The sequence below is a fragment of the Spodoptera frugiperda genome, chromosome 31, assembly GCF_023101765.2.
Source record: "Spodoptera frugiperda isolate SF20-4 chromosome 31, AGI-APGP_CSIRO_Sfru_2.0, whole genome shotgun sequence".
Taxonomy (NCBI): domain Eukaryota; kingdom Metazoa; phylum Arthropoda; class Insecta; order Lepidoptera; family Noctuidae; genus Spodoptera; species Spodoptera frugiperda.
Genome location: NC_064242.1, coordinates 11,327,921 through 11,354,198, shown reverse-complemented (window position 1 = coordinate 11,354,198; position 26,278 = coordinate 11,327,921). Strand labels below are relative to the sequence as shown.

The 26,278-nt window shown below is 38.5% G+C and overlaps 2 protein-coding genes across 13 annotated transcripts; both read left to right on the top strand.

Moving 5' to 3' along the window:
• The first annotated feature begins 326 nt into the window (after positions 1-326).
• LOC126912950 (uncharacterized) lies at positions 327-13,941 on the top strand. 11 transcript variants are annotated; one of them, XM_050707533.1, is made up of 9 exons: positions 327-549; positions 1,383-8,387; positions 8,484-8,669; positions 10,609-10,710; positions 11,545-11,631; positions 12,501-12,590; positions 13,023-13,076; positions 13,149-13,261; positions 13,741-13,941. In XM_050707533.1, the coding sequence occupies exons 2-8, from the start codon at positions 1,503-1,505 to the stop codon at positions 13,239-13,241; spliced, it is 7,497 nt and encodes a 2,498-aa protein (XP_050563490.1). In that variant the 5' UTR covers positions 327-549; positions 1,383-1,502; the 3' UTR covers positions 13,242-13,261; positions 13,741-13,941. The 11 variants fall into 11 exon arrangements, 10 of the variants coding, with proteins under 10 accessions (XP_050563490.1, XP_050563491.1, XP_050563486.1 ...); XM_050707534.1 differs by having other exon boundaries at positions 11,533-11,631; positions 13,176-13,261; XM_050707529.1 differs by having other exon boundaries at positions 11,533-11,631.
• A 1,031-nt stretch (positions 13,942-14,972) lies between these two features.
• LOC118276295 (zinc finger protein 83) lies at positions 14,973-21,875 on the top strand. Of its 2 annotated transcripts, none has more exons than XM_050707542.1 (11): positions 14,973-15,213; positions 15,475-15,600; positions 16,168-16,755; positions 17,154-17,284; positions 17,385-17,459; positions 17,722-17,863; positions 18,406-18,512; positions 19,048-19,174; positions 19,550-19,687; positions 20,318-20,512; positions 20,902-21,875. In XM_050707542.1, exons 1-11 carry the CDS (start codon positions 15,097-15,099, stop codon positions 21,064-21,066), a joined length of 1,911 nt encoding a protein of 636 aa, XP_050563499.1. In that variant the 5' UTR covers positions 14,973-15,096; the 3' UTR covers positions 21,067-21,875. The 2 variants fall into 2 exon arrangements, with proteins under 2 accessions (XP_050563499.1, XP_050563500.1); XM_050707543.1 differs by having other exon boundaries at positions 15,047-15,213; positions 16,200-16,755.
• The last annotated feature ends 4,403 nt before the right edge of the window (positions 21,876-26,278 follow it).

Sequence of the window (26,278 nt, the reverse complement as noted above, 5' to 3'; positions counted from 1 at the left end):
CTTGTTATTATATCCTCTTACAAATAGGGCTACTTTGATTCAGTTAACACCTGGGCCCAGGAATGTATGGAAAAGTTCCCTTCTCCTTTGGTTTAAATTATGGAATTTAAACCAAAATTTACTTTTATATGGATATGGAGTCATAGAAGATCTCATTTAATACATATGAAAGTTTGTGATTATGTACCTAAGTAAAATATTTGTTTGTTAGTCTTTCAAGCAATACTTATTACACGTATCTGGATTTGACCTAGGTAAAAAAATGTAGTAGGTGTACCATTACCATTTATTACAAACTACTTTTCCAATTTCTATCTGCTGCTCCCTGTCGATCTCTAGTCGTCCCCATGTTCCAAACCACCGTCTGTGCACATATGCGATACAAGCGACGCGTCAGTCGTCGAGCGCGAAACCGTCTGCTGCGCGTGCATCGCCGAAACTGACACCGACACCGAAACCGATACCGTCACTTGTGGCACCGAAAGGTCTGACGAACGCCCCGCCGGCATACGCTCCGATATTTGTAACACTGTCAAGCGCTGTCAGGAGGTTAACCTAGTTTGCTTTACGTGTTAGGCCCCGACCGTACCACGGCTTTTCCCCCTGGTATCGCATAACCGCCGAGGTCAACGCACTGCGGCTTCAAACCGCGCCGCCGCCCACCATATTTTCAACATTGAGTTTTTAAACCAATCGTGGGACAAAACCTTCTTCTTTCTTTTGACACAAAAATACGCGGTTGATAACCGGTGCGGTTTCGCCGTAGTGTGGCCGGGGCTTTATTACTATTGAATGTAGTGATGTTACAATAGTAATATCTTCTAGAGAAACTTCCACATGAAATGTATCGTAGCAGTTGGTAAACAAATAGGTTTGTAGATAGACCTTCCACAAACGCTTTTAGATAAAAAAGTTTTACTTACTTTGTACTCAACCACGAAAAAGTAATAAAAAGAAGAATAGAAATAATTTGATTTCATGACAGCCGTCACAAAATTAAAAAATGGATTGTCAGGTTACGGAGATTTTATAAATAATTTTATTAAATAATTTGTTCAATAAATAACTACATAAGAAAAATGAAATACAAAACGTGTTTACCTGTAATAACACTTATTGCGATGTAGATAGATGGATTGAGGTAACTACTACTTATACGTAGGTAGTACCTAGGTCATGTAGTATCCTTATCGTAGATTATCGTAATATTAGGTAATAATTTGGAGTTAATTGTCGAGTTACTGTAACAGCCATGTACTGCCATTATAAGTAATTTACCTCCCTATAAACTATATAATCTTTAACATTTAGTGAGTTCGTCACGTCTAATTATAAAAATGTAACTAAAACCACTGTCTAGTAATTGATATGTTTTCCATCAGGTTTTAAAATCAGCAAGCTTGATTTGCGGCAGTTGGGGGTCGAAGATTTCAGCGAAGATATCTTCAACATCGAACCCGTGTCAAAATCAAAATAAAAAAACGTAGAAAATAATTTAAAAAATGTGTAACGTAACACCTAAGAAAGTGGATGTGTCATGTTCATGCACAAAATGTGACTCTGTATTTTGTTTGGCAAAGGAGAATGATGCCAAGTCCTGCTCATGCGAGGACTGCTCAGGCTCCAAGAGCTGCCTGTTCTACTCATCAGTCGGCGTGTATGGGAGTCACTCGGACGCAACGAACGCTCGTTCTCCTTCAAGAACATTGCCGGGGGTGGTGTCCAATGTAGCTCGATACATAGCATCCAGTGTAGTTGGGTTAGTATCTCCTCAAACTATCAATTCAACATGTTGTGCGACATCGACAGCTACAAATGACACTGGTACTAATACAATAGATTTGTATAGAAAACTTAATTCGCCAAATTCGAAATGTAAAATGGAACAGATAAAGAAAACATACTTGACCCATAAAAAGAAAGTTAACGCACCTGTCTTAGCGTGCAATACAGATATCTGCCAACCAGATCAACAAGATTTTATACACAAAAAAACTGTACCAAGTGATCGCACAACTGAAATATATAGAACTGAGATATTAAAACAAAAATTGACTGCGGAAGCACTTAAACCTATCTATGTGCCAACTTCAAGTTCAGATAAAAAACCTGAGGAACAAAATTGTACTTTTGATAAATGTTCAAAATACATGTTAGAAAAACTCAAAGGATATAGTATTAATTTAAATAAAAAAGGTCAAGTCGAACAAATACCTCAAGCCACTCAGCCAATCAAAGAGCCAATCAAACCAGCCAAAACAGATTTCGAATTCACACATATATTGGATTCAAATTGGAATACAATTGAAATACCCGGAAACCAATATGCATCTCAGAATTGTGAATGTATTGTTTGTGTGGAAAATAAGAAAACTAAGGACGAGACCCTCGTATTAATGAATGAACCTCCTGGATATATACTTGATTTACCGAGAATTAAATTACCAAAGAAATATTTTCCCCACTCGAAGTCTTGCAGTTGTGAAGGTGAGAAATCAAAGTCACCTAAGAAACAGGAACAAAAGTGTGCTAGTATGTCTAAATCCCCACAAGGTTGTACATGTGATAACCCGAAGCCGAGCGAAGCAGAGCAATATGAATGTATGAAATGTACGGAAAGTACGAACGTTAAACTAGAGACTGCTGGATATGTAATTGATTTACCGATAAACAAAGTACCAATAAAAGAAAGTTGTGCTGATAAATTGAAAAAAGAATGTTTTCCTAAATCAACCTTTTGTAGTTACAATTGCGAGGAACAAAAGCCTTTACATAAAGTTGAACAAAATAAACCGAAAATGGAATCGAAGGGAACCAGTCAATCACAGTTCTATTCAGAGAATACGGAGATTCAAAATACACAAGAACTGTTTCAAGTTAATCTTGAACCCCAGCTTGAACAAGTACATAAAGATGTAGGTAAAAAGGAAGGCTGTGAATTCAATGTACCAAAAAAAATGAAATATGAATCTAGTGGGTACGTCTTAGAACTAAAACAATATAAACCAACGAAAAACGCACAAGAATTAGTTAAAGATGTACTTGTGACACAAGGAAATGTTGTGAATGAACTACCAAATATGGATATGTTTAGGATAAAAGAATGCGAGTGTAAAATAAAACCAAAAAGTAAGTGCGAACTATCTGGATGTCCGGTACCAAACAATGCACCTAAACAGATATGTACCGATGTAATACCTAAACCGAAATATGACGATGTTGTATGTTGCGACAAATGTGGTAGTTGTAAAAATAAAAACGAAATGCCAGAATATGAAATGACACCTGAGAAGAAAAAGTGTGAATGTAGTGAATCAAAACTTGATTCATCCTCGACTACATGCGAGTTACCTAGACTTGTGCATTGTATGAACCCAGAACCTCAAGACGTATGCGGATGTTCAGAATTTGAAAAAAATAAACGAGCATATACTGAAAATAATTCAAATATGAATATAGACTGTAAATGTAGAGCAACAGCAAAATGTAAATCATCTGGGTATGTGTTTGAATTACCGAAATACATACCTTGTCCATCAGCTCGGAAAGATAGTTGTGGATGTAAAGGGCTAGACAAAAATAGGGCAGGATCATATGGAAATGTGTTTGATTTACCAAAGCCTAGTCAAAAACGTTGTAAGTGTCCAGAATCTACAAAAAACATGTTTGATGTTAATCGAATTGAAATGTCATCTAACATTACGAATAAAAATAATGAGAAATGTGTGTGTAAAGGCACAGCCAAATGTAAACAATCTTCTATACCAGGGTATGTGGTTGATTTGCCAAAAAGTAAGACGGAATGTTGTGAGTGTCCTAAAAAACTAAAACCGATTGTTGAAAAAAAATGTGATTGTGATGATGCAAGCAAAAATGTAACAAATAACAATCAAGAATTATGTCCCAGTCAAGATTTAGAAAAATTAGCTTCAAAGTGTAAAGTTAAACGACCTGGATATATTCTAGATTTACCGACAACCACGCCAGCAAAATATGATTGCGACTGTCGCGAGGCAAACAAGCAACCAATATGTATGCCTTCGCCAGAAACACCGAAAAAAAGCTGTGATTGTCCCGAACCAGAAGAAAAGATAGATTTAAGTAAATACATATACGTGATACCGAAACCTAAGCCACAAACAAATTGTTGTAAATGTCCTCAAACGGAACAAAATAAACCCACACCAGAAACAAAAAAAAGTAGCTGTGGATGTCGTGAGGCAAAAAAGGTTGATCAACCAAAATGTACGCCTAAACCTGAAAGAAGGTGTGAATGTCCCGATACAGAAAATAAGGTAGATTTAACCAAATATGTATATGTGTTACCGGAACTACCGCGCACACCCAAGACGAAGTGCGAATGTCCCGAGATTAAGCCGAAAGCCACCTGTGGATGCCCTCGCGAAACGGTAGTATGTAAATCTAAACCAAAGTCACAAATAGACACGTGTAAGTGCCCTATTTCTAAAACACCAGAACTCGCAATGGATTCGTCCGGATTCGTGTTAGATTTGAAGGCATCATCAAAAAAAGGTTGTGTGTGTAACCCGTCAGAACAAAATAGATCCGAATTAGCCGGATATGTGTTAGAACTACCTCCATGTAAAACTACGGCTCATAAACCTGACAAATGTGAATGTACAACGAGAAAGAAATCAATATCAAAAGCCAGTCAAGTGTACCGAATTCAGACAACTGTCATGACTCCGGAAACACAAAATATTTGCAATAATATGCTTGGCAAACAATCGGATACACACGAGTTGCTTAAACATTTTTATACCCCATGCTCAACACCAATGAGACGTACTGATTTATGTAAAAATATATTGAAAACACAGACAGAAGCAATTGAAATATTAAAAAAGGTATATTTACCTCAAAAAGAATCACCCATAAACTCTGATGAACCTGACAAAAATCAAAATTTGCCTAGTGATGATAAAACAAAAGTCGCATGCCCTAAAGAATGTCAGATGACAGAAGCTGAAGCTGACGGAGCTGCAAATTTACTTAGTACAGCAATGCTTAGTGCAGAAGTGATGAATATGCCTTATACAGAATTAAACGATTCGTTAGGCCCCAAGCAATCCGATATGGAGAAACCAACAAAACTTTCTAAATATGATATTTTAAAAAGAATAGAAGAAGCTTACAAAGCCTGTAGTTGTAAAGTTTGTGAATGTATTGCCGGTAAGGACAAAACCGAGCCTTGTGAATGCAATGAATGTCAAAGCTACAGAAATCAAACTGAAACAAAAAAATCAAATATTGGCATGGACATTAACAGCAAATATCAGTGCCAAAGTTGCACCACGAACACACGTTTCGGGTCTGAGCATGGAACAATTAATCATCAAATGTGTGATTGCAAACCTTGTAATTGTGTGGATTGTGAGAGAAGTATGGCGAAACTGTGTGCTTGCGAACCGTGCCAGTGTTTGCAATGTAAAACAAGAAGTATACACCAGAGACAAACTTTAGTAGTTGCGCCTGTTGGAAGAGAAGAGAATGTTCAACGTGTAGCATGTTCGTGTTCGCCGTGTGATTGCATCGAATGTGGACTCGTACACCCCCTGCCTTCTAACGTAATGCATGAAGTGTCAACGGGAACAAATAGACACGCTTTATGCAGATGCGAAATTTGCCTTAATGAACTTTGTGATCGTGGCGTTGATTCCTGTTCATGTCAAAGGCGAAATAAGGTTATGAGTAAGCCAGTTGAAAAAAGTACCCATGATTTCGATATACGAACAGCTACAACGAATAATAACAAACTCCTATATTCACGCAGAAGAAGAAAATCGTCAACCCACAATACCATAGCCATGTATGCAGCAGTACCAACGAATTACCATGCCTTAACTTCTAATGATGACGTATCAAGCAATGATCAAATGTGTAATTGTGATGAATGCGAATGTTTAAATTGCGTTTGTCAAGAGGAAACTTGGAAGGTTATGAACACAAAATCGTCTCAACTGTTTTCATCTTATAGAACAATAACAAAGTCCGATCTGAACGTCCCAAGCAAATCTATATTAAACTCTTATGAAGATTGTAAATCGCTAAGGTCATGTAGTTGCCAATTGTGTAAAAGACAGTATGATTACAGCCACACCTCCGCTTCCTATTTTACCGACGACTGCGAGTGTAAACCCTGTGAATGTGTAAATTGTGGAAAACATATAATATCTGACCGTTATCCGTCATATATGACATGTCAAAGCATAAAAGAAAATCCCAATCCTGGTAATAAATATAAAAAAGAAATGCTTGGTATTGCTAAGCCACTTATTAAAAAGGGTGAAGTATTAACTCCATCTACTCATACATTCAAAGTGCAAAATCAAGCTTTACAAAAAGAAAACTCTAATGCATTAAGCGTGTCAGTAAAAGAAGTGACATCAAATAAAAGTTCAAGGCAAAAATCTCCAATAACTAGTATTTGTCATAAATTGACAAATGAAAGTCCACGGCTTTCTAAACAATCATCTGGAATGAGTCCGTCAATAAAAATAGGTTCCATAACAAATGCAAATATAGGCGACATAAAGAAGACACATATTATAAATAAAAATAACTCTATAGATAATGAAATATCAAGTTACCTCTCTGGTTATTCGTCATTTAATACATCCCCTATCGCATCTGGTCACAGAAAATCCGGTGGCTGTACTAGTCCGATGTCGCGAAATAAATATAAGTCTTGGGAAAGCTCCTGCAATAGTTCTGGCCACGATTACCCGGAATATTTAATACAATTTCCACAATCAACCTTAGATACTGGTTTAAACGATGTTATGGAATTAAACAGTAACCAAACAAAAAGTTCAGATAAATCAAATTTATCTCCAAAAAGATATTCAAATTATAATATTGATAAATTATCACACGATGATGTATCCACTAGGGAAAACACTAATACATTTAACTTCGAGAGGACTTCCAATAAACAAAATGAATTTAAAAAATCACAACAAAGACAAAAATACTATGATTCCAATAACAACTGTGACGAAATGTCCTCTTTCCGTGACCTACCAGAACATGCAGATGAACTTGCTATAAGTTCTCAATTTTACAAATTGGAAATGAAAAACAAGTCAAATTATCACAAGAATAAAAATATCAAACATATTACAGACAAGGATAATTTACGAGATCCTAGATATCTTACAGATAGCAGATATTCATTAAAAAATGATGGAAAGAAGAAAAACGATTTTAATTTAAACAATAAATTTAATGATTTTCATCGGACTCGAAAAGTCTTTGATTCTAACATAGTGCAGAAAAAAACCGCCAGCGCTGTTTTGCCTGTGCCTAGAGAGGGACATAATTTGTGGCACCCAAAATGTGTACCGCATCCATTTTTAATTAATAATACTGACATTATAAATGCAGCTGACCTTAAAAGAGTGCGCAAAACTCTTAAGGAAGCAAAGGAGTTTTCTTTAGAGTTGATGAGGCTTCTAATTATGTATGAAAATGCAAATAAAGAATTTGAAAGTATATCTGATAAGCTGCAATTATCCCACGCATGTCTGGTTAGTGGTGATTTTGAAGTTAGGAGAGATAAAAACGGTGATAAAAAGGATATTATAAAGGCAAAACAAGATCAAGAAAAGTGCTCTAACTTAATTAAAGATGAGTTACATGGAAAGCACTCAGTACCACCATCTGGTGAAATTAATACAGATCTGCAAACCACCATATCTAACAAGAATGTTTCAAATTTGAAAATAGTTAGAGGTGAAGATAATTTGTCTCAAGATATAACTCGAACACGAAAACTAAATCTGTTAGAGGAAATTGAGTCCAATTTAAATAGAGATGAACAACTTTGTAAGGACATGGCAAAACAAGAAACCAATGAACAAAATAAAACGGCAGAAAATACTGCAACGAAAGAAGACATTATAAATGTCTCCTTCAATCAAACAGAAGAGATACCAGCTGAGAACAACAAAGCCATAAGAAAAAAAGAGCAAACAAATAAGAAAAATATTAAAAAAAACAAAATGTCGAAACGTAAAGTAACCATAACAAAAAGGATTAATGTGCGAAACTCGAATGAAATGAAACCCAAATCATATCATATAAAACATCGCGTAACCGTTGGAACATCAACCACTGTACTATCTGATAACACTACAAAGAGAGCCAACGAGCCCAATACGAATCTATCGGTTAAATTTTCTGAAAAAGATGATAAACAAAAGCATAATGCACAAGAACATTGCAATGATTTAAAGCCGATTATGAAGAAAATAGAGAGCATTTTTGCAGGTATCAGACATATTCCTATATCGACTTCTACTGAAACTAATGAACTTAGTAACCGCACGGATAACTATGCGCCCAACAACACTGGAATCAACCATGTGAGTGTTTTGAATCCAAAATTGCTTTTTATTATACATTTACTTACTTGAATGTAGAGGTTTTCTAATCCTAATCACTTTTCTATATACCGCTAGGAAGTTAGAGAAAGAACTCCTTGGCCAATTTTAAGAAAAAACTTCAGTTGGAGTGCTGGACCACGATCAAAGTATAATGAAATGGTTAATTTTCCGTCTTTGGACCTTGAAATAAAACAAAGGGTGCAGTCAATATCACAACAGACTGCTACAATCAGGAAGAGACGTCACGAAAATAAAGCATTAGTAAGTTAATTTATTGCGTTATAAATAGTAAACAGTTCATTTTATGTTGATACCGTTGCAATCTGGTAATATTTATTTTATTTTATTCATTAGAAACTAATGAACAGTTACATGGGTGGTTTCTTATAAAGAAGTAAAATTAAATACAATAAATGGCAATGCCAGATCCTGCCCCACTTAATTTCATTAATGTACAAGAAATGTAAATTAATCAATATTATGCAATGAAAATAAGACCCTTGGTTACTTAATTATTATTTTGATAAAATTGCGGATAAAAAGTAGGAAATAAAAAGAATTTAAAAAACCTAAGGCCTATTTGAATTTGAATTCGAATTTGAATTTGAATTTGAATTTAAATTTGAATTTGAATTTGAATTTCCTGTATTTATCGCGACTATCTGCGTTTCTTAGTACGCTTACACAAGGAACACAAAGAATCATTCAATAAAAAAAGAGATTTATTAATGTAATGTGTACGGATTTTAATATGAATTTGGTATAAACACATACTGTTCGTTAATTTTTTTTTTATAATAATATATATTATAATGAATGCATATTCTAATTATTATTTCGTGTTTGAACGTTAGTGATTATACCTTGTGCGCTATAACAAGGTGCGGCTGACAGATGCCAGTATGACGTTGACGTCTTTCTTTAGGGATGGACATTAGAAAAATCTTTTTTTATCGCTATCGATACTCGCAGCATATATTTAATTCTCTTTAATTTTTTATTAAATGTGTGTGTTATTTAGTTGTGCAGTCTAACTACGTGTATATACTTGTCAAAATAAATATTTTATGACCGAGCCCTGAGGTGTTTCAGAGTTACAGTTTTACAGAACCGTGAAGAAAACAAGGATATATTAGTTTGTATATGTTAGATTAAGTACCACCACGCATTATCAATGGCGCCGGAAATGTCTAGAAAAATGCCTACTACATATTTCTGCTCAGATAATGTCACTGTGGTTTGGGCAGAGAGAGCCGCGTCTACAGTGGATTTACCCACATAATTAAAGGTTTTTTAAGAATGATAATTGAACGACGCACGATTTTCGTTTTTTATTCTAAAAACACATCGACTACCTATCCATCGTAGCCGTACATCCCATCACTAAACACGACTATGGCTTTACGTTATACGCATAACACTTTACTTTATTTTTCATTTCATTAGATTTTAATTTAATACTAGAACATTCCGGTTGGTTTTAATTTTATTAACTACGCTTCCGAATGATTTAACATAATACGAATGTGATACAGCTAAAATATTAAGGCATAATTTTTAAATCACAGCAACTTTCAAGAGTGATACGAAACGTTACTGAATCTGTCAGCCGCACCTTGTTAGAGCGCATTAGGTATAGATGTAACGAAACGTCATTGGCGTGCGTGTGTCAGTTATGTTCAAAAAGTCATTATTTGACATTCGCTCTGTCTGTTCTGTTTACATTGTTGTTTCGTTATGACTATTAATTAAAAGTAGGATTACTAAAGGTGATATTGGTGATGACATTCCTTCCTTTCATAGTTAAACACCCTATGATAGCATTGTAATAATATAAAGCACTTAATTTAATTATTTCTACCATTATAACTGCAATTAATCTAAACTGGTACCTAACCTAAATGTAATATTTTGTTCTTAGATTTATATAGAAACTAATAGAGCAGCAATAGAATGCTACATTTGGCATGCCTGTACAATATATTTTTGGTGGAGCAAAGCTCTATACCTAGAGAATTTGGCATTGTCATTTAAAAACTTCTTGTAACTTAAATTTAAAAGAAAACTACGTTTTAACTGTGCAGATTTATCTGACTGTCGAACTGTACAGTTTTAACTGCAGCTGTATGGACTTACTAAGGCGTATAGCGTATATAAGGGTATAATTAAAAATACGTTTTTAATTCTTAATCAACTTTAGGCCAGTCTACATGTTGAAGTGCAGAAACTCTTGAATATGCCAATATTACAATCGCAACAGGCTAACCAACATCCGAAAGAAAACTTGAATAAGCAACACAAGGTTATTTACGCCTTTTATGTTACCTAGTTTTATCAGAAGTTACTTAAGTTTCAATTCTGTTCTAAAGCATGTTCCTGCTCGATCCATTTACCTACTCAGGGGGCCTACTCTAATTCAACGAACGAACGAAAAAACTTCGCAGATTGCATACTACAATTCTATTTATTGCGAACTTTCGTGAACAAACATTAACGAATGAAATGAAAATAAAAATAAACATATTTTGATATGAAATTAAAAATAAAACCTACGGCCGAAGATCAAACGAAACTTCGGATTCGAGAACCGGAGTAGGCCTCCTGGTTACAGCTTCATTGCGCTTCTGTTATAGCTAGACCAAGAAACGTTCTTAATGGAATTGAATCTACTGAGTACTTACATATTAGTATTTCGGTTAGATTAGACTAGAATTCCTTAACTCCAGCTTTATCTTACCACAACAGATGCACTGTTGAGATTTTGAAGCAAGCACGCAGCGCGCATCACACAGAACGCAGAACAATAACCTCGGGCTTTGTGAAAAATAAAACGGAATGATCTTCAGGCGGAATCGAGATTCTTGACAAATTTTCCATAAGATCCTTCTGCAGACTTCTCCAACGGGAACACTCTGGTTGAAAATTATACGTCTTCCGTCTGATGCGCCGGCGGTGTTTAGTACAATCCTCTCATAAGATACAAATAACATAAATTCTATGTACTTATCATCGCTAATGTAATTCTATATAGATGTAGACACACTTGAAATAAAACAATAGTATCAATCCACAATCCCTGTTTTCTTCGCATCTGTACTGTTGTCATGAAGTAGCCATATTGTAGAAATTCTTTCAGACAATAATAACGGAATCAAAGGTTGAAGAAATGCCGGAGTCGTCGCGCAGGAGTGAGGTGGATAAAGGAGTGGGTGGCAGTAACGCGGTAAGTATGTTATTTATTTTATCGGATGGATAGGCCTGTTTATGAAACCAGTGGGAATTATTTCGGAGCTGCGGACTACCTAGCGGGTTAAAAGCAGGAGTAGGAACAGGGTGGTTTTTAGTCAGTAAGAGTCTGACACTTCCTCTCGCCTCGCCCAAGGCGGGAGAAGTCATTGGATGATTTTCCCCCTCGAAAAAATAAGGGGGAATTATTTGATCCGTTCATAAATTTATCTATTACAAATAATTAATATTATTATGTTTTCGGCTTAATCACGTAACTGATGATACTACTGCTGCTACTGTAGCAGCGCGACAATCGCCGTGTTGTTTGTCGTGGAATGCTGCTCATGAATATGAGCCTCTAGCATGGCTTAAAAGTCAAGTTCCTTGTCAAACAGTTACGTGAGCGAGAACATAATAATTAATTTGGTATGTCACACGAAAGTTATAATAAAAATAATGATTATTATGAACAAAAATATGTACACTGCAAAGCACTAACAGCAGCTTTTTTTCTGACGGTGGACAATCATCCAATGACTTCTCCCGCCTTGGGCGAGGCAACAGGGAGTGTCAGACTCTTACTGACTAAAAACCACCCCGTTCCTACTCCTGCCCGTCGAGCCGGAGCCCCGGTAAACCCGCTAGGTAGTCCGCAGCTCCGGATTAGGCATCAGCCCTACTGGGCCCCATCTGTGTTGGTCTGATGGCTCTTTGAGGCGCGCGCAGAACGCGACGCGACGCGCCGTACGCACGGGTCTGGTTCTGGTCGGGCGGCGAGCTACCCTTGCTCACCGTCCGCAGACCCGCACCAACAGCAGCTGTATGCATGTTTTCGTCACGTTTTTTAATAAAAAATTCTTTCAGGGAAAAATGAAATCAGAATTCGAAGAAACTCCAGAATCGTTAAGTTCAAGCTGGAGTATGGTGGACGAAGAAGTGTGTTGCTGTGTCGAGGTTTGTTTCATAAGGTCATTTTATCGTATGGAATATAGATATCAGTTGTTAAATGGCAGAGTACCTTTTAAAATAGATTTAAAAGAAGGGAGGCACACGCGCTTCTTTCTTACCTTACCTTCTTGATTGAAGATGAAATGAATCGACCTGGGGCCTTAGTCTGCTATTACAATTGTGTCAGAATGGTCGATCACTAAGCAGTGCGAGAGGGACGTAGCTATACAACCTACATAGCTCCGTCCCTCTCGCACTGCTTAGTGATCGACCATTCTGACACAATTGTAATAGCAGACTAAGGCCTCTGGTATGCTGGCAATGTACAGTGCAATAATACAGATTATTGTTGACACCACAAACAAACAAACTATTCAGAATTATACATATATAATAGTAAATAAGTAGGTATATAAACTTATGTGTATTGGCTTTCAGAATAATGTTATTAAATCGGAGAACAAAGAGAGGCCAGAGTTAGTGGACAGAGGAGTAATTTGCAATTTAACAGTACCTACATATTATGTTACATTCAAAATTAGTTTTTATAGTCTGGTTGGTAAGTCTCTAAACTCTTTAAAAATCTTTCAGAACAAAATGGAACCGGAATCTAAAGAATCCTTAGTCAATACATTCATGTTGGAGTCTTGTGCGTGATGTGGACCAATACCTAATGGGTGGGTTGCTGTTTTATGTTATTTTATTTCATTCTGTATTTTTTTTTTATTGGCTGAGAAAACTGATTGCGAACTTTGTTTTGTAAGTATACTTTTTAGATAATTTAGATAGGTATTGGTATTGTATATATTTTTTAGAATTAATGGAGTTTAATATAAAAGACAGATACGCCAAATAGCGTAGCGACAGTGTGAAAAAGTAGTCAATTCAAAATACCTAAAGAATTTCGGCAAATAATGTAGGTATGATGTAATGTACGTACTTGTATGATGCAATTTATGTCGACTCTTAAATTACGATATTAGAGTAATTTCTAGTGGACCTATTCGTACCCATACTTGGTTTTAGCTAAGCATAAAATTTTAGGTAATTTTAGGGAAAATACGAAGGGTAAGGAATTCATTCAGCAGTGGACGGCAAATGATGAAAATGTTCAATATGATAACCGAGTTATAAAATGATATTATTTCATTTCCAGATACTTTGCGACGGACGGGCTGTATAGAATCCTTACACCATTGAAAACCATTGCCGTAATGACATGCTTGCCGAATATAAATGAGCTTTTGCTGACAATTCGTATGTACCATCACCAAAGATGTCCCAAAGGCATCCGGCTAGTAGCTACAATAATTTATCTACAGATCTCGAGTGACAATAAAATTTTGTCGTTCTATAATGTCTTTTATTTGTAGTATTACCTTTAAATATAAAGTTTATTTACACGTTGTCCTGCCAGTACACGTCGTTTTGGGATATGCACGACCAATATAAGTGTATATTCTCGCATTACCAAGTGAACTAAAGTCAGTGCCGGTGTAAGGGCCACTGATACCCCGGGCGAAAATATTGTGACGCCCACTTGAGGGAAGCAATATCAAGTATTAATTTTTTTTGGGGATCTCATCGGCGGCGGCAGCGGCGCCCCCCAGATTTTGTCGCCCTGGGCCGCCGGCCCATCACGCCCCCCCCCTAACTAAAAAGTCAAATGCAGAGTACCTAATGAGGTACCGGGGCTCTGGCACGAAGCAGGAGTAGGATGAAGTGGTTTTTAAGAAAAGTTTGAGTAGGGTAGAAGTAAGTCAAAAAGAAACTAATTTGCAGGTGAATCCACGCTGTGAATACAGAGTTTGGTCCTTTTGTTCACATACCTACATATGAAAATTATGAAATGCGTTGCGACTTGCGTAGCCGAATTTTATTCAACCTATTTAATTATTCGTGTAAGGCATGATTCCTAGTTGTCAAAAAATGATTTTTGAGTCTATGATCACTTATTGACAGTTCAAGAATAAAGACAAAAATGTCAAAACAACAAATATGTCAATGTAAATGTTCATTTGACTAGTGATGGCCAACTCAGAATAAATAAAACACGATTCAACTTGATTTTGTTTCTTTTCTTTTTTTATGTTTCTTATATTATTATATTTTTAGGTTCAAAATCACCTAACATGATTTAACCTAATAAAAGAGTAAATAAAACATTAATAGTAACAAAAATAACAGATTATTTATAATTTTTTCTATCTAATGTAAGCCTATTTTTTATTTATTTAATTCATTTTTTTTAATTGTATACTAATAATATAACCCAGTGTTGCATGCGTGGTAAACATAATTCAGTGTCGGTTTCATTAAGTTTTCTTATTCGAGTCAGAGATAATTCAATTCGAGTGGGTTCCGCCAACCCTAGTTAGTTACTCGATTTTACTTTCCCATCACTAAATCTGTCAGTGAGTTCAGTTCAGTTTTTGGAATACGGCTTCTGTTGTGTTGTGCACTTGTGTAGTTTCTGTTTATTTTCGAAGTAATTTCTTATTTTAATAAAAAAATGGGTAATTTCAAATATTGTAGGGTGTGTCTTGTGACAGACGTGAAGATGTTCAGCCTAGAAACTTCTTCAAGTGATTCTATTGGAGCTGTTTACTCACATTTAGCTCAGATTCCGGTAAGGATATTTGCGATATTGTTCAATTTTATTTTAAAGTATTTAGGTATGTTGTAACATGTAATTACAAATTAATGACCCACGGACCAGTTCTCTACTCGTGTTTATTTCAAAAACATCGACAGCATTCCTTATTGCTTTTTTTTTCAATTTGCATCAATTCGTGTTTATAAACAACAACATATTGAATTTAAAGCTTTACACTAGACATTACAAACAAATATATGAAATATTGTTTAAGCTTACTTATAATCTTTACAGATATTTGACAAAGACCAACATGTCTGTTTTGAATGTGCCAGTCTCTTGTACAAGTTTCAAGAATTCAAATCCAAATGTCTCAGAGCCCACCATATTTTGTCTAGATTCAAATTTGGGCTTAGTCATGTAAGTATTGGCAACCATTACTCCTATTATAATCTTTTAGCTTCATACAAATACCTAATGTTTTAAGGAAGATAAAAAATTTAGTATTCATTCAGTCACAGAATTTTGGGTACAGGGTGAAAGGGGTGTAGGGGAAGCGGTCTTCCCTCCCCCCTAATACTACTGCCAAGATCAGGTAGCTAATCTAAAAAGGTCTCCAAACAATCAAGAGTTTGCTTAGGAATCTACAACAAATTTTGATGTATGTTGTGTTAAGGGTAACCTAAGCCATTTATATTGTCATGCCCCAAGGAGTTCTTACATCCTAATTTGTCGTCCATTTCAAGATTTTTATGTGAATTTAGTTGTCAATCATCTGTTACAACAATCACAGTGTTCTGTATTTTTTTTTTACTTTGAAGTTTGAAAATGTATCAATTAGTTAATATATGCTTTAATTGTATTATGAATGGCATGGTCATCATTGGGGACCTACTATCTAGGGTACCTAATACAATCTGTGACCATTTTCATATCAAAATTTGTGATACTGAATACTAAATCCAACCCAAAAAAATTACATTACAGATTACAAAACAATCTATTAACAACATTGACAGGAAATTGAACAAATTAGAATCCAATTTGGAAGTAACTCATATTTTATCTGTACATGAAGTGATCAATGTAGATACAGAAATAGAAATAAGACAAAATGAAGCTGAAGAAACTAAAGAACTAGAAGTCAGTGTGAAAACTGAAGTGGCTGACCCAAAACTTGATGAGCAATATGAATCTGATGAAAGCCCTATTGACAACAATGCAGGCTTAGTACATTTTACTGAAGAAACACTTGAAATAGAGGAAACGAAAACTAAAAAGAGAAAGTTTAAAACTGTTATGAAGAGTGAAGATGATTTTAGTGATGATGAACCGCTATCTAAAAGCATGTCTCAGACTGATACCGTAATAAAAGGTACTGGGAAGAAGATGGACATGAGTATCTTTGATGACTATGGAACTGTAACATATCTCACCCCAGAGGATGCTAAAAAGGAGCTTTTGCTTAGAAAAGAGTCTAATAATTACAAAATGTGTAAGTTTAAATGTGAGCTCTGCTATAGAGGATTTGAGGTTAAATCTGCTTTTGAGAATCATACTAAGAAACATAGAGCTGTAAGTATTTTATTTTATATATAATTACGACCCGCCCCAGCTTCGCATGGGTGCAATGGTGATATATTATACCTGTATTACACATAAAAACCTTCCTCATGAGTTACTCTATCTATTAAAAAAAACCGCATCAAAATCCGTTGCGTAGTTTTAAAGATTTAAGCGTTCATAGGGACAACATGACACATGACAGAAAAAGCGACTTTGTTTTATACTATGTAGTGAAGATGTGATGCCGTGGTATCACTTCAGTCAAGTTGGCCCATTAATCCATAGCATGGCGCTCCCATATTTAAGAATTTTTGTTTGAGGACCTTGCTCAATTTGAAGAATTTTTATGAAACTTACTTAATGATAATTTTTCATGTGAATAAGGCAATATTAATTATTTTTTGCAGGAAAATGGATATTATGAATGTGATATCTGTCACCTGTGGTTTCCACAACAAGTGGCATTGTGTAAACATAGAATCAGGACACATAAGAGGAAGTTTAGCTGCAAAGTGTGCTCTTATGTTTGTTATTGTATGTGAGTAGACATATCACTAGCATGTGTAAAGTGCTTCAATCCTTCACTTTACATAGTTTAAAATTTTAGGTGAAATATCATTCCCCTATTATTGTTTCAGGCACCAAGCAAAGACCCATGTGAGTCTCCACAAAGGAAAAAAGTATCCATGTAAACATTGTGGAGAAATATTCAGGTCAGTGGAATTATGTCTTCGTGTAAACTAAAAGCAGGAAATAAATTTATGTTGCTACTGTCCGTGAGTTAAAAAGTATCAAATCTGTCCAAATTTCATCTTAATACCTACAGCTATTTTGACGTGATCAAGTATACACACACACACTTTATTTATACTATTGAAGTATAAGATAGTAAAAGGATACATTCAACATTGTATGACATTGTATTGGACCAGATAAAATTAGACTATAAAAAAATAAATAAATTGTATTTTCCAGCATGCCCAATTCTCTATTTATGCACAACCGAATAAAACATTTAAAGGAGTCTACAGTCCGCGAGAGTGTGTGTCAACTGTGTGGCGACGTATTCGGAGGACCGAAGGGACTATACTTACATCATATGAAGGTGCACAAACAGGTGAGGTATCAATAGTACCCTTAGTATAGTTTGCCTAACGGTTAAAGTAATCAAAACGAGAGCGCGTTCGTCGCTTTGATTGGCTGCCTCTAACCGCCTTGAACTAACCAATTAATATTCTTAGTACGAGTTTGCTTTACGTTGAACGAAAACGAAACAAGAACACGTTCGGCGCGCTGATTGGCTGGCGCAGATTAATCAACCAATGAAAGGGCCGAACGCGCTCTCGTGCCGATTACTTTAAACGTAAAGTAAATTGATACTAAGGGTACGGAGCCCCGAACGCGCTCTCGTTTCGTACAGATTTTGTCCTCTTTAGTATGTGTAAAAAGATATTTTGGCGCTAATGAACACTTGAGACGTTTCTCAACTATTTGATTTATTGACCAATCGATTGTTTGCTAATGTGTACCTGACTGAATGCTGCACTAGCGCCAATAGATGAACGCAAAAAAAACAATAATTCAATAATCAAATATTGCTGTTGTCAAGAAAATCTTTGTATGTTATTCAAATTGCACATTGATTGCTTTCTGTTGTAGGTTGAAAATGACGAATTGGGACCTAAATGCGAAGACTGTAATGCACATTTTACTTCAGAACTAGCGTGGAAACGACATCTAGTGCTTTCTTCTAAGCATAAAGTCAGGTAATAGAGAATTTTAGTTAATAAGTTCATGAGTATTTATTTTAACTATGTGAAAAACTGTTGTAGAATAGAAATGATATATTCATTTGAAAGCTAGGTGTGGCAAACTTTGCTTGACATAATAATTTGATTCATGCTGCTACATAGAGCCAGTGAATCAGGCTCCCAAGAAGTAAAACTTCAATAAGTCAAATTATTACAAAATATATATATTTTTTTTACTGCCTCGTTAGTCGTTTTGTCACAATTGCGACTGCCGTGGCAATGGGTATCGGTTTCGATTCCCGTGTCGGGCAAAGTCATATGTCGGCCGAGTCTATTGGGCTTTTTACCCGACTGATTTTTTTTCTGGAATTGGGTCCAGTATATGGCAATAGGCTCATCCCCTATTACATGGGATTTATAACTCAAATGGTGAAAAGTGGATGAAGTACAGTGGCACAATGTACATAAAGTGTCGTAATGTGCACATCTGCGAACCCCTTCGATGATAAAAACCGTGACGTTGCAATAATATATTTTTTTAACATTTCAGTAACGGTTGTAAATTCTGTGGCGACACATTCTCGAATAAGGAAGATCTCAAAGCTCACTTGTTGGTGCACTCTCGAACACAAGTCTACAGACCCAGGGTGAAGAAATGGCCCGGCGCGTGTCACATTGTAAGTATTCGAGTGTTTTCTTCAAATTATTTTAAGTGTGCGAGAGCCTGCTTCGGCATGAATGGGCCGGCTCGATCGGAGTGATACTACGGCCTCGGCAGTGAAACAACGCTTTAATTCTTAACCCCCATAAGGCCGGCTACGCGCTTAACGCCTCTGGTTTTTCAAGGCTAATGAAATGTTGCTGATGAATATGAGCCTCTAGCATGGCTTGAAACTAGTCGAGTTTTTCGTCAAACAGTTACGTGAGTAAGCCGATAACCGTAAGCCGTAAGCCGTAATAATTAATTTAGTATGTCTCACGAAAGTTATAATGAAACAATTAGAGTGATAAGTTTTAATAATGCTATAATGCTTTATAAACTATGATTCTAGTGTGACAAATGGCTGACAAGTCGCGCGGAGTACCAGAACCACGTGACGTCAGACCATCCTGACACCGACGAGGCGAAGAAGATCTTCATTGAAAAAGAAACATCATTTGTGTGTGAACTGTGTGGTCAGATATTTAAGGTATAATATGATTCTATTTTGATAACTTTTCGTGCACTAGAGTAGGTAATGTATTTTCTTTTATAATGTTTTCACACTAGGATTTTCTCCTGTGTCGTGGCTGCGTTTATTAAAATACAAGTTCACATACACAACACCCAGACCCGAAACAACAATTTATGGATCACACAAAGACTTCCGGGAATCGAACCTGCTAGACACCGCACCAGCCGTGCAGTCAATTAGTTCTTAGAGGACTGATTAGATCAATGAAATAATTTAATATTTTACCATTCATTTTGCAACGATTTTACAATGGTTTGACACTAGCTAGGTATGTCTCTATTGTACATAGAAATAGACCTCATACTATATTATAACCAACTAGCAAACCCGGCGAACTTCGTTTCGCCACCAATGATTTTCTCTGTTTTCCTGCTTTTCTCTTGAATTTTTTCCTGAATTTTCTTTGCTATAAACGTTACGGAGCCCGAGACCTATCCAAGGAATGCAAAATGCCGTGGAAATTGGTTCATGCGTTCTGGAGTTATAGCGTCAGGAAGGAAAACCCGAATATTGTAGATATCCGGTGTTTCTTTCGAAGTCTTCTATATTTTCCATACTCCGATTTTTTATAAATTCTCATTCCAGAAACAATGCTTCCTGAAGTACCATATGCACAAACACACGGGCGAGCGTCCGTACAAATGCCCGGAGTGTGACAAAACGTTTCAGACGTCGGGCTCGCTCTGCATACACCGCAGTACGCATAATCCGAAAACGGTCAAGTGTCACCTGTGCGCCCGAAGGTTTACGTTGAAGAGCGCTCTCAGCAAGCACATGAAGGTATTGTCGAACTGTTTGGTGGTGGTTTACTAGGTACCTAGTAGTTATTGAGAATTTATATTCGAATGTTATAAGTTATGAATCTGAACGTCTTAAAAATAAATAATATTTTTATTCATGAAAATCTAAACTCAGAATGAGGGGGGAGGGGTTATATACTCATTAGTTTTATTTTTGACACAATAACAAAATTTCTCGCGCGTGTGCTCTCACAGCTGTTAGCAGCGAGGCGCCCCGCGCCCGCGTTTTCGGGATACTAGTATGTATTTTGGAACTAGACGCGCGCGTTTCATTGGGAAAGTTGTTTGTAATCATGAGTACAATCACGTGTTTAAATATCATTCACTAATTATCAGTTACCTAATAATTTTCCTCACTTATTTCCCCAGTACGCCCACCTCGGCCACCGTCCCTACAAGTGCACAATCTGCGACAAAGGGTTCGTTCACTTGTGTGATTTGAAACAACACAACAAATACGTGCACGACAAAGTACCGTGGCCCAAGAAGAAACCCAAGAGGAACACTGTTGATGAAGAGACTTACATGGACTAATCAAACGCAGATCCTGATCATCATCATCGGCGGCAAGACATCCATTGCGGAACACTAAGTTTAAGTGTGGGAGAGCCATGCTTCGACACGAATGGGCCGGCACGACCTGAGTGACACTACGGCCTCACCGAAAACCGACGTGAAACAACGCTCGCGTGGTGTGGAATTCTCACGCTTGCATTGTGTGAGTGAGGTTACCGGAGGCTCAATTCCTCCCTTCCCAATCTTCCCAATCCCCGATTCCCCAACAACCCTTAAATTCCTAAGTCCTAAAAGGCTGGCAACGCACTTTTAACGCCTCTGGTGTTTCAAGTGTCCATGGGCGGCGGCGATTGCTTACTATTAGGTGATACGTCTGCTCGTTCCATAAAAAACCAACACTAAACCAACCAATCAGAGCGCCACACGCGCTCTAGTTTCGATTACTTTAAACGTAAAGCAAACTCATACTTAGGGTACTGATTGGGTAAGTCCCACTTAGTCTACCACTCTCAATAGGGCAGATCACTATGTTAGTCAGAAGACACTGTTATTTTTTTTATATTTGCTTCTAACCGGCCTATTTGGGACTGAAACTGAACTGGGGGAATCCTATGCTTAACCAGAATGTATCGTGACTGATACAGTGATAATCATTTGTGTAGTTAGAAAGTATTATAACTAAGACTTGAAGTATTATAATTTTTATGTAAGTAAAGAGGAATAGCAATAATGTTTATTATACATTTGTATGGTAATGTAAATAATATAGACTGCTTGTGTAGCTATGTTTAATATGTAAATCAAATAATATATTTTTACAAAAATCATTTGTTTTTTTCTTTGAAATTCCTGGTTTGAAGATATCCTAAAATCTGGTCTGCATGGACCATGTGTTTTTACCACCTTGATTTGGTAATATGTGTTACACATGATATATAACAAATAGGTAGCTGTGCTTTCTATATGACTGCCTCGTTGGTCTAGTGGTTGCAAGTTCGACTGCTAGGTCAGGGGTCTCGGGTTCGATTCCCGAACCGGGCAAAGTATTACCGCGCTATGTTCGGTTTTTCTAAAATTTCTGCGTAGTAGCTTGAAGTCTGAAATTGTATCCAGTACGGCAAAAGGCTCACCACTTATTATTATATGGGACTTGCATTGTTGCGGTGGCATTACGTGCCGTAATGTGCACCTCTGCCTACCCTTCCGGGATCAAAGGCGTGACGGTAAAATACAGTAGCTATGTACATTTCAAAGATATTATATGTATATTAAGATTGTCCTGTGTCCGTTATAAATATCTTGGGTAGTAGTTCGACAACATAATTTCTTCCTAGTGGAGGATGACTTGCAGGTAAAGACAAGAGTTGAAGTGGATAAGCAGTAAAAGTCCCACACGGTAGCGGTATTATAACGTTTATTGTCTTATACAGACTTAGGCGTTCGACACACTACCAGTACAGTTCTTAGAAGGAGTGAATTATTATACAGGCGAGAACAAATAGATAAAGCGATAGAAAGCACTGAATTAAATACATATAATTATTAAAGCGCGGCGAGTTTATATAAGGCAAAGCTAGCTAGTAGTCTAGGCAGAGGCGTCAAGCAGACTGAGTCGTCGTCCGGCGCGGCGCGCGGGTTGCTCATGCCCCGGTGCGCATCACGCGGGCCGCGCGTGGTCCGGTGCACTCGTGCTGTCTCGTTCGCACATCGCGCGCTCCGGCGCGACTGCGCGGTCTCGCTCGCACCACAGCACGCGGGGTGCGCGTGCACTGGCGCTGTGGCGCTCGCCGATAACTATTAACTAAGAAAAGTTTGTCCGTGTCTGCTTGTATGTAAATATTTAATTTGACAATTTTATTGTACATAGTTTTGATTCTATATAATAATAATATTGATTGTATATAATGTTAACATATTGTTTATATTTGAGGTACAGTTTATTTCTTCTACAAATTTATATAATTACAAATAACTTTAATAATGTACGCTACAAACATAAAATATGTAGTGGGTCACTACATCACCCCCCTCCAGAGCCCGTCAAGGGCGATAATAGTCGGGAAATTTAACACGGCGGCCTGACCGCGTCGCTTTGACGACGCCACCGTCAGGGTCGGGTAAGTTCCGGTTATCCGTGTTTGTAGTGTCGTGATGAGTGTTGTTGTTGTGATGAGTTATTGTGGTAGGTGGTGTGTATGGTGTGTCTGGGTCACGTAGTATGAAGGCCGGCTTAAGGCGGTCTATCGATACTGTAACCTCTTTCCCGTGTACCACAATCTTGTAGACCTTGTCCCCTCGCTCGATGACCTTGTGAGGGCCAGAGTATGCCGGTTTGAAACCACCAGCAGTGCAGTCCCTGAGGAAAACGTGTGATGAGGTAGGTAAATTTTTGAATATAAAAAACTTGTTGAATTTGTTGTGTCTGGAAGCTGGTGATGGTCGCAGTTGCCTAACCAAACTCCTGAGCCTGGACAAATAGTCTGCTGTGTCGACAGTCTCATCCGTCTGCGGGTCAAAAAATTCACCTGGAAGGCGCAGTGGTTGACCGTAGACTAGTTCGGCGACAGAGGCTTGTGCGTCTTCTTTATAAGCGCTGCGAACGCCTAGTAAGACTAGTGGAAGAGATTCCACCCAACTGACACTGGCGTGGCAGGTTATAGCAGCCTTGAGTTGACGGTGGAATCTCTCCACCAGTCCGTTACAGGCTGGATGGTAGGCTGTGGTTTTGCGGTGTCGGAACCCAGCAATACCAGATAAACATTTAAAGAGCTCTGATTCGAACTGCCTACCTCTATCGGTTACGATATCGGATGGGCAGCCGAAACGGGCTATCCACCCACTCAGTAGAGCCTTTGCCACTGTTTCAGCAGTTATGTCTGCTATCGGTATTGCCTCAGGCCATCGCGTAAAGCGATCGACGGCGGTGAGACAATATCGGTACCCTTGACACAGAGGCAATGGACCTACGAGGTCAATGTGGATGAAGGCAAACCTTGATGAAGGTAGTTTGAAGTTGCCTATTGGAGCAGAGACGTGACGTGTGATTTTCGCACGTTGACATTCCAAGCAGGAACGAACCCACTCGCGACAGTCCTTCCTAACTCCAGGCCAAACGTACCGGTCTGCGACCAGCCTTGCAGATGCCTTGGAACCTGGGTGACTCAAGGAGTGCAGGCTTGTAAAAACTGACCTGCGCAATTCCTTGGGCACAAAAGGTCTCGGCGTTGAGGTGCTGACGTCGCAGTATAATTGGCAAGTTGTACCTGGGATCCTAACTTGCTGCAGGCGTAAGGAAGTCTCACCAGCTAGGAGTTCCTTCAGTTCAGGGTCCTCAAGTTGAGCAGCGGCGATCCTCTCGGCGTGCACAGGTTGAGTAATCTCCTCCACGCGTGAAAGGGTGTCCGCCACGACATTGTTCTTCCCTGAAATGTGTCGAATGTCGGTTGTGAACTGGGCAATAAAGTCCAGGTGACGTGATTGCCGGGGAGAACTATTTTCTTTACGAGAGTGGTAGGCATATGTGATAGGCTTGTGGTCAGTGTAAATGACGAAATGACGAGCCTCTAACATATGTCTAAAGTACTTGACACTCTCGTAAATGGCGAGCAACTCTCGATCGTAAGGAGAGTACTTTACCTGTGCTGGAGTCAACTTGCGTGAGAAGAATGCGAGTGGCTCCCATGCTCCCTCGTTCAGCTGCTGCAGGACTGCTCCGATGGCTTTGTCTGACGCATCCGTGACCAACGCCATCTTTGCGTTGCAATCAGGATGGGCCAGTAATGCTGCTTGGCATAGGCTGTTCTTGCAGTTCTGAAAAGCTGTATGTTCCTCTGCTGTAAAATGTACAGGGTGTGAACCCTTTACTGAGCCAGTAAGGAGAGCGTTCAGGGGTGCTTGATGCGTAGCTGCTTCAGGAATGAACCTACGATAAAAATTGAGCATCCCAAGGAATCTCCGTAGCTCTCTTACGGTCTTAGGAGCGGGAAAGTTTTGTACGGCTTCGACTTTTGAAGGCAGGGGCTTGGTACCCTGGGCTGAAATATGATACCCCAGAAAGGTTACCTCTGAAACACCAAAGGCACACTTTGAGCTGTTGATGACCATACCGTATTCCTTGAGCCTGGTGAAAAGCTGACGCAGGTGGACTTCGTGGGTCTTATGGTCTTTAGAGAAGACCAGGAAGTCGTCCAGGTATGCGTACGTGAAGTCCAGCCCCCTGAGCATTTCATCCACGAAGCGCTGAAACGTCTGTGCGGCATTTCGAAGTCCGAACGTCATGTATGGAAATTCGAAAAGACCGAACGGCGTGGTGATCGCAGTCTTCGGGATGTCGTCTGGATGGACTGGAATCTGGTTGTACGCTTTCACCAGGTCAATCTGTGAAAAGACGGTACAGCCAGACAGGCTGTGGGCGAAGTCGTGGATGTGTCGGATAGGGTACTGGTCTGCGATGGTCCGTGCGTTCAGCATCCTATAATCGCCGCAGGGGCGCCAACCGTCGTTCTTCTTCGGAGCCAGATGTAGAGGTGAAGACCAGGGTGATTCTGACGGACGACAAGTGAAGTGCCACACTTGATCATGGCGTCAAACTCCTCCCTGGCGATTTTCAGTTTGTCGGGGGCCAGTCTGCGGGGTGAACAGGCTACTGGTGGTCCAGGAGTAGTGCGGATGTGATGTACTGTCTGGTGTTTGGGTGTGCGGTGTATGCCTGATGGACGAGTGACGTCGGGAAATTCCCGTAGTATGTGCGTGTATGCGGACTCACCAAGACTTACTTTAACCGACGAGACGTCATCAGAGCGACGCGCAGACGAAGCCGGGGTGGAGAGCGTTGTATAGTTGTCGATGAGGCGTTGGTTCCTGCAATCGACAGCTAAATTATAAAAACATAAAAAATCCACGCCTATTATCGCCTTTGTTACGTCAGCAACAATAAATCGCCAGACAAAGTCACGGCGCAAGCCTAAATTGAGTGATACGTTAATATAGCCGTATGTGTGTATCGGCGTTCCGTTAGCGGCACATAACTGGAAATTGGTCTTCTGTACTCGTCGAGAAAGTGCCGATCGGGGGTAGACACAGAGGTCGCTGCCAGTGTCGACCAAAAACTGCACCTTTGACCTTTGATCGGTGACGAATAAGCGACCCGCACTTGGACAATCATCGGCCGCCATCACTGATTGCCCCGCACATTTCCCGAAGTAGGGTAGTCGCACGGCTTTATGCATTT